Below are 9617 nucleotides of genomic sequence, written 5' to 3'. Positions count from 1 at the left end.
TTTTCCCTTTTGGCGGGAACATAACTTCACCCCATTTTGTTTTTGCACTGCTATGTAATTGGGCCGATGACCCAAAAAAATAACCTACATCAAATATCACAATAAATTTATATATATATATATATATATATATATATATATATATATATATATATATATATATATATATATATCCTCTCTCTGCAACAATCATTAATTATTACTATGGGTTTTCTGGAAGTAAAAAAAATGATATTATAATAGAAAGTAGTTAAAATATTATAATAATGATTTTTGTTATTTTTTGTTTCTTTTATTTTTTTGACTTTCTTAAAAATACAAAGTATTTATTCTCAAACACTTTTTTTTCATTACATATATTTTTAACCTTTCTGCCATTTATATGTTTCATGGCTTTCTTCATTTTCATAAGAAGGAAACAATCATTAATTATTACTATGGGTTTTCTGGAAGTAAAACAACCGCAGTATATTTTAATGTAATTGGGCCGCCATCGCCACCGGACCGCTACTGCCGAAGAAGAAAAAAAAAATGGCAAAAGCATCATTCCAAAAATATTTTCTGAAAAATATTTAATATGTTCCAAAAATTTTAAAATTATAAAATTAGATATCGTGAAAACTAAGGTAACATGATAAACTAAACCACGTCACCCAACGAACAAAATAATTATAGCGATTGAAACTCAAAACTTATTAAACCAATTTTTAACATTTTTACAGTACGTTGCAGGTTGTAATTCTGTAATAGTTGGGAAGTTAAAAATATGATTGTTCTCTGACGCAAATGACTAAACAATAGCAGAAAATTATTACGATCCAAGTACCCATCACATATGGTACAACGAAAAACGTAATAGCTCTACAACTAAAAACATGGTAACAATTTGACATGTTACTAAGAAATTTATTCTTGTACGAAGTGCCTTTACCTTGTCAAGTTTACGAAAATAGATGATGTTTTATTTTAATCACGTTTAGGAGTATTAATAAAATATTTTTTTTATTATAAAAGATAAAAGCAGTGATATCCAACTTATTTGTATTATTTTGACCACGATGGAAGCAAAATATATATAACTTTTTTAAAAAAATTATTAGAATACCTGTTCATCAGATCTCATTAGATGTTAAACGTGTTCTTTAAAGTGTGTTTTTCAATGCAAAGAATATCCAAAAGTCAAAGTGAAACAAAATTGAGTTTAAATAATCTCTATCCGATTTATAAGATAACTAGTTCTATGTAAATTATAGCAAGTATTTATAAATAAAAATTTTCAAGAACCGTTTCATTTTAAAAAAAAAATGTTGTATTATAACTTGTAGTGATTTTAATCCGTTTAATAAGAGCTTTCTCACAATAAACGGAGCACTTACACGAGGGAGCCTACCTTAGCAATCTGGCAAAATTATCTCTAGACTTGACAAAATTTTGCCAATAAAAAATCTTAAAATAATTGCATTGACTCAAAATTTACATCTGATTTGCCTGAAAAAACCGACCTTAATTACAAAACCTGACTTCAGACTATAGGTGGAAAAAATGAATTGCCCTTGTAGCTCAGTAGTTGGATGCCGGCGGTTGTAGAGACAAAAGGGCAACCCGACCAAGAAATATCACAAGAAAAAAAGTGTATTTCCGAAGACGAACAAAGCGCTTCATCTCAATATTTACTGTGTTCTGAACTCACCAAATTTATGCTTTTCGTCGTGCAGCTGCTTGAAAATATGATCAAGCTCTGGAAATGCCGACGTAAGAAGCAGCTCAAGGATGTCATAAGCCAGCTGCTTCAAGCAAACGGATGACTGCAAGAAAGTAAAAAGGATTGTGTACGACTGAATTATGGTTTCGAGAGTGTCTCTAGGCATGTAATAGAGATAAACATCATATTAAAAATAACTTTTCAACAGTGACTTCACAACCGAGCAATGGCTTTGTTATTAGTGTAACACATCTTGAGCTCTTCATTCATTGTGCACCTATTCAAAGTAATGTGCTTGTGCAACAATTGCTCATGTCATGAAAAATTGCTATATCCTAACAACACCATAGCTCAGTAACAATAACCAATCATCAATAGACTAATTTCTCAACCAATAAAAACTTCAACATCTTGATTACACTACAAAGGTGTCAATATGAAAAGCATTTCCCGAAAATTGTACCAACATAATATCTGTGAGAATTTGACAGAAAAACTTATTAACCAGAAACTGTGATAATGATTATATATCTATGAACAACCATCTTAGAAAGATCTAATCAAAGTAGTAACTCTACCGTAAAATATATGATCGTGCTCGTGTACCGAGCGAGTGAAGTGAATTATACATTGGAATGCAATGTCCACCATCATAGCATAGTGGGACAATGTTACGACTTAGAACCACCAAGAAATTAATAGATAACAAAAGAAACTTCTGTTGACAACTTCAATACTTAGACAGAAATTACCTGAAGGAAAAAATATAGATCTCCAGCACATTGCTCATACTCCTTCCGACCAACAAGACCTACAATTGCTGGTGGTGCATGATCTACATCAACAGGGATGGGTGGCTAAGTACAATAAATTTTTCCGGTGGAATTAGATACAAGACATTGAATATATATACCCAACTCCGCAAATAAGTGAGAGCAGTATAACAGACATTACCTATCATTAGCTCATATACAAATTTTGCACGCCGATCTGCCTCCCGTTTCTGTTCATCTTCCAACCTAGGAGAAGATACTTGTGTAGTTTGATTACCACCAGGAGAATTTTGAGGTGGGCTTCTAGGTGGTGGTGGTGGTCGTCTATTTGGATGCTTGGTTATGAATATTCCATCAGGCCAGAGTATCTGTAAAGAAAGTTGCAGTCACAATATATTAACAGTACAATACTAGAATAATGATCATATGCTTATCAGGGGAATTGAAACAGAGTTACAGAAATTTAAAAGGGAAGCGGGTCAGAAGATTACTTGCTCTACTCGCTTGACCCCTGAAGCAATCACTGATCCCTTTCGAAGAAGCTGGATTTTCTCAATCAACCAGTCATCAAATGCGTCACCCATTCCTAGTTGTAAGACTTGTTTAGCAACCCAAAAAGCCTTCCTCCTGTATTGCACACAAGTGTAAAACGATATAGATGATAACTAGTGGAACTTTTTAAACAACTTATGTTTAAGGACAAATTAACATGAATTTTCAAATCACCTAATCCATCCACCATCTTGAACCTGTAAGATAACGTCAACCAAATCCAATATAGGTACACTCAAATTTGGCGGCACCCACTGCATTAAAGAATTTTATATTAATCAGAACCAAGATTATCAAGCATATAAAAGTAGAACAGTATCAAAAATCAAATACAATCATTTATCTGTTTAAGAACAGCAATGAATGATAAAATTAAATAATGCATCTATTGCTGAAAAGAAAAGAAAAAAATCCAGAATTAAAATTTATTGTTGCTATAACCTCTGTTGGAAAAGCATCAGAAGTATCACGGTGCACTTCAGAAACCTCATCCGAACTATCTCTTCCTTTCACTGTCTTTTGCAAGTTATTGGGAGAAGGTGCACTCTTTTGTGCTAGAATATCCGTATTGCCACCAGAATTGTCAAAGGACTTTATACGTTGATGTGTATTCTTTTTTGGTAGCGAAAGAGGCATGCTGTTTACTTTTGACCTCAATTCATCGGCCTCAACATTATTTTTTCCTTTCATAACTGACTCTTTACTTTCAGCACTACAGTTTTCTCTCCGGAAAGACACAGGATCATTTGCAGGTGCAGAAAAGTGAGAAGTGTTTTTAGTCTTCTCAAATGGCTTGGCATCCAAGCCAGCTAGAATAGTTTCAACAAGGAAGAAATGCAAGACATGTCAATAGATGGGCGAGAGATAATAAAACTATGAGTGTTCAACATTCTTCACCAACCATGTCTCACCTGATAGTGTTTCCATGATAGAAAAAGAATTCGAGAATATGTAAGTCTGCAATACATAACATGTGATGATAAGAGATGAGCAAGATAATTGTTAAAAAAGAAATATCCACAATACAAAAGGGAGGATTGGACTAGAAATCAGACCTGAGAATCGACACTGAGAAAGTCCCACACTTCAATTGATTCCGAAACTATTGGTAGTTGCATAAGTTTCTGAGGGCCAACAAGATACGCATCAATGAAATATTGGATGATTAGTTGAAAATTGTTAGTAAAGACAAGAACAATGTTACATGATAGATGAAAAATGAAGTATTATTTCAAAATAGGGGTACACTCATTGGTGATCCCAGTTCTATCACCCAGAACCAAAAGCAGATAAAATGTTATTCAACAAAAAACAACAATAAAAATGGAAGCCTGCCATTTAGCCAAAGTAAATACTGGGTAGCAAGATGTGAACACAACCAAAAAGAACAAACCATGCAAATTTTATCCAAAAGTGTGTCTACTGCCACACATTGGGAAGTGGAATGGAGAAACTAAGAAATGTGAGAATTTAATTAAAAAAATCAGTTAAACTGACCTTCAAATATTTATCCAGTAATTCACACCGCTCTTGAATGACTGGTACATCTAAACCAGTTGACAGAAAATGTTTTGGTGGCAAATGAAGATTATACTCAGAGAACTCTTTCAGGCGTCTATGTAGCTCCTCGAAATGACGAAACCTTAAAAAAAAAAAAGCTATGTAAGAAAAAAACAAGGAAGCAAAACAATAAATATGTGAAAACAGTGTAGATTTGAAAGTTTTTATTAGAAACATTGATACAATAAGACAGCAGAATCGTAGCACCTTCTTTTAATTGACCAACTGTTATTATTAATATCTGTAACGGATATGGAGTACACAGCAAAGGTTTTGGAGCCACTCTTCACAATATTTGCACCTAAGACCTGCGGCAGTAAATTAGCTTACATTTTTTATACAAGCATAATAGCACATGAACTTATTCATCATTAATTAAATGAGCTAGTTATCATCATCATAAGTACCTCACATCTCAACTTGTAAAAGGAATCTACCCCCGAGGAACTTTTCAGGGGAGTAACAGGAAAACTACTAGGTTCTGTTTTAGAAATAGAGTGGGCAGAAGAAGAGGCTGCTGCTCCACTATAAAGTCTGCCCAAACTTTCAATATCACCATCATCACTGGACTCCTCAGAATCTACATGTGATTTTGAAGCATTAAGTATGTCCTGACCATCACCAGATAAAAAGCTTGTCCTCTCAACTTCCTGCCACGTTTGCATTTTGTGAACACCTGACCAAGACCTTTTATTCCCAGATTGGGCTCTGGATAGTCCTGAATAGCGAGAATGGCTCTTATTCCTTTTCTTTGCCCTGTGATTGTCAAAATTTTCAAGTGGGTGATGAACATGAGAAACTGCCTGCTTTCTATTACTTCTTCCATCCCAAACCTTAGTGACAGGGGAATCAAGACCAGTGACAGTACTACTTTCATCATCTTCAGAAGTATAAGATGTACTGCTCTCTGAATCACTTAGATGTCCATAAATGTGGATGTTCTCATCGTCTTTGTATGACGTAACTGATTCATTGTCTTTATATGAGGTAACTGAACTTGATCCATTCTTGTCCACATGAATGGATGTATTTTCCACAGATGATTGTCTACTGTGTCCAGAATTAATGGTGCGTCCCTTTGGGGGAATAAGCTTGGAATTAGTATCCATTTGCTTGGGTCCAGATATTGCTTTCATGTGGTCTACCTTTGGCAATTTCCCAACCACAGGATGCTGTGTGACATGCTCATTTGACTGGTTCTCACCATCTTTTTCTTGTAATTTTTCCCTTTGGTCCACACATTCTCAAAATGTTCTGGAGCAAGAGCTTGGGTCTTTCTGCGAGAGATGACATCTAAAATATCTCCCCACTCTCCTCCTGAACGATGTCTTTGAACACTTTGGTCACCATTAGTTTGGGGGTTTGCAGACAATGAGCTCCATGTACGGGAAGTTCGAGTATCAACTGAAACTGAAAGTAATGGATCTTTAATAGTATTATCACGAGCATTTTGTTCTGCAGATGTATGTACATTTCTGGATTGACCATTTTTTAGCTGCACAAGCTCAACACCAGTAACAGAAGGATCTGAAGTCTTGGAGAAATCATGAGAGGATAGCTGTAACTCATCTTCTTTAGTGTGAGATGCCTCTTGAGCTGCAGTAACTCCCTTGTTAACCTTGGTCTTGTTAACCACTACGGATTCAATTCTCTCATTAAGAAATCTGTCAACAAAAAAAGGGGACAATGAGAACAACATACATACATCAAGAATGATACAAAAATGGGGAAAATGGATACCTTGGATTTGCTAAGTTTAGGACAGGCCGTATTACAGCACATGCAAGAAGCTCCCTGACAGTATATCGAAAGAAAGAACACTGCAAATCCTCAGACTTGAAAGTAGAATGCATAAGACCGGTCATCAGATGCTGCAAAACCTGCAAGTTAAGAACACACACAACATTATAACCCAAAATTAAGAACACAAGAAAATAACATGGCTCATGGACGAAAACAAAAACACCCCATTACTCAATGCATGCATATAAACAAGAAATGGAAAAAACCTTATGTTCAGCTTCTGCAGAAAATAATGCAGGATGCAATTTGTTCTCAGCAGCCAAAACAATTTTTAGTTCCATGTCTCGACTTTCGATTGTTAATGGACCAGTATGATGTTTTCCAATCTTTGAATGGGCAGCACGAAACAGCTCCAAGTGTGTGCAAATAATATTAACAAGATCCCTGAACCAAGAAAAGCTATCTTCCATTCAATAAAATTACAATCTGATATAAAGAAAAATGGCAGTCAAAAAGTGTCACCAAGAACCTTATTAAAAAATCTATCAAATTTATGTTTCTCATGCGTCCTGAAATTTCCCCAAGAACACCATTAACTATTTGCACTAACTCCTCAGGACCCTCTTTGTCTGGTGTTAAACGAGAATACCAAAGATCTGTCACCCACTCAGAAATTAAATGTCTGGTGAAGTGATCAATTGCATCCTCGACGACAGGAGAATTGACTTTTGTTCTCCATTCAAACTTTGCAACAACTTTAGGATTTTCCATAGACTTCTTTGAAGACTGAACATTGATGGAGCCTGCTTTATTGTTGTATGCTGCAGCTTTTCTCTTCATTTCGAAATCTAACGACAAATAGCGGAGAATAATAATCAAGGAGGCTGCAGCTGGCAAGTTAACCCAAACTGACGAGCTTGTCACTGAAATGAAAGTAAAAGAAATTAAACCAAACACCAAGACCTAAACACAACATGAAGCTAGAAATTAACAAGTGAGAACCTCTTAATATGCACAGTTTTCTAAGTAATGAGAAATAAAACTTTGCTTGGAGACATGAACCAGTATAAACTAAATTTATCATTAGCAAAAGAACACAACAGCAGTATGGGTGTCTGAGAAACCAACCCTAGCTAATAAAAGTGATGAAACTTAACTAAAACGTAGGGCACCTTTGATTTCATTGAAAAATAATATTTTGGGAATTTTTCCATGTACTTTATTCATAATTTCGATGAAAAAAAAAAGGTAAAAGCTTTTGAAGAAAACAAAATCTGTCCCTCTCCCCTTCAAAAAAAATTCAAAACTATCAAATCCTTCACTGAACTCTACTCATTTTTCACAGTCAGAATTATTTTTGATCAAGTTTCCACTGCCATCTTCTCAAATATAATTATGGTCATGTTTTTCTTATCTCGCTAATACTAAATTGGAAACGCACAAAAATGCATAAGGACACAACAAAAAAAGAGACCATAAATGTTAGTACCTACGTGACTACATCATCACACATATATTCAGGGTCCACAACGGGGCAAAAAGACTTTGCAATGCATGACAAAAGAGGTCAAACAAAATTTCACAACGAATTCTAATAAAACTGATATGATCTTCATAGTACCTATTTTAGGAGGTTTCATAAAATTGTTTTTTGCCAATCTCAAGGTGACTATGATAGAGCTAGATTCTTGTTTCTATATGTATATATTATGAAAGTTCTGAACTGTTGTTGACATTTCTTACAACATCCAGGATTTTGCAATATCTATAGTAGTGTCCTCTATGTTAGAAGATAATAGCAGTTCCCTCAGTTGTCCAGAAATCTTGAGATTCTACCTAGTACATGCCAGGTTTTTGCCACAATGATTGCTAACCCAAATTCTTTCCAGCATTTCATGTTTCCATAATGGATCTCACTTTGGTTAGTACCGTATTACATCACCAACAAGAACAAAGAAACAATACATCTATAGGAATTAAAGAAAAAAGCAGCTACTCTTTGATAGTGAAAAGTTTAGGAACACTTTGTACTAAAAATTATCGGTTGAGAATCAATGCTCCTAATTTGACAATAAATCTATATTTTGCTTTCTAAGAGCAACAAGAAGGATAAGTGGAATCCAGCAGATTTTTCCTCCCACTGAAAACCTCCCAACATCTTTCCTACAAAACAGCTCCAAACGACGTCATCTTCTCTAAAAACTGATAAACCATCGATCCTATGTCCTAACTTCAACAGCATTGTTAAAATTGGCTTTTCCATAATCAGGTGCAATTGATGCTAAATACCACACGAATTTATCCCTACCATTCATCGTACAGCAAGTAATGCAATACCGACTATGCCTGCAAAACCCTCAGCACGAGATTATCATAACTACTAGAAAAAAAAAAATACTGAAACCAACACAAGCAAAAGCATACAAACTACTCTCTCAATTGGAATTGATTAAACAGAAACAGTCACGTAACCAAATGAAGTGAAGGAAAACGAAAGTGAAACTCACATGACATGAGATAGGAGATTCCTACGACGCATACGACGAGGATGACGATCCGTTTTTTGGCTTCCTCGACGAGGTCTCTCACTACCACCTGGTTCGGCTTCGGCGGCATGTTCATCGCAAACGAAATTCTCCAAATCGCCGCGCAATTGGAAAAGTAAAAACTCGATTCAAATCAATCTCAACCTCATCGCGAGACAAGTGATAGAAAGAGAAATTCCGTCGAAGATTCTTACTAAGAATTAGAGAGAGAGAGAGGTTGAATTGAATCGACGGTGTGGCCGTTAGGTTTTTCGGTGGCGTTTGCCGGCGAAGGCAATGAGGTGGTGGTGGCGTGTGTGCTTGATTTTCTCACTTTCTGTGTCAGTTTTGTTTTGAACTCTCACCTCCTGATATTGACGTGGGATTCATTTCTGCTTTCTTTCTTTCTTTTCCACTCTCATTCCATCTATGCTTATGCAGCTATTGCCATTTCCATTTTCTCTCTGCTCAACATTTCTGATTTATTTTATTTTATTTTATTTTATTCTACTTTTCAATTACCTCATCATTTATTTTATTTTTTTAAAGAAAATCAATTTTGTTAAACCAACAAACAAAATAATTGGATTTGTTGACCGCTGCATTATGGGAGAGATGTGTTATTTCAACGTTCTTTTAAAAGGTAATCCGAAAATTAAAAAGGAAACCGATAAAAATAAATGGAAACAAAATAACAAATTTCCAAGAATGTTAATTAAAAATGAAAACAAAACTTGCTTAGGCGAAGGTGTGAATCAAAAC

The 9617-nt window shown here is 35.0% G+C and overlaps 1 protein-coding gene across 1 annotated transcript; it reads right to left on the bottom strand.

Annotated features, from left to right (window-relative positions):
• Positions 1 to 1290: 1290 nt before the first annotated feature.
• LOC114166988 lies at positions 1291 to 9320 on the bottom strand. The gene is given in 16 exon segments (XM_028051877.1): positions 1291 to 1805; positions 2455 to 2537; positions 2657 to 2843; positions 2967 to 3102; positions 3202 to 3281; positions 3469 to 3836; positions 3939 to 3984; positions 4083 to 4151; positions 4525 to 4669; positions 4795 to 4895; positions 4995 to 5718; positions 5721 to 6251; positions 6328 to 6467; positions 6597 to 6774; positions 6860 to 7253; positions 8838 to 9320. Coding segments are annotated over 16 exon segments (3426 nt in total). The 5' UTR covers positions 8947 to 9320; the 3' UTR covers positions 1291 to 1670.
• Between the last annotated feature and the right edge of the window lie 297 nt (positions 9321 to 9617).

Source organism: Vigna unguiculata, chromosome 10, assembly GCF_004118075.2.
Source record: "Vigna unguiculata cultivar IT97K-499-35 chromosome 10, ASM411807v1, whole genome shotgun sequence".
In the NCBI taxonomy this organism is placed as follows: Eukaryota; Viridiplantae; Streptophyta; class Magnoliopsida; order Fabales; family Fabaceae; genus Vigna; species Vigna unguiculata.
This window is presented reverse-complemented; position numbering and strand designations above follow the sequence as displayed.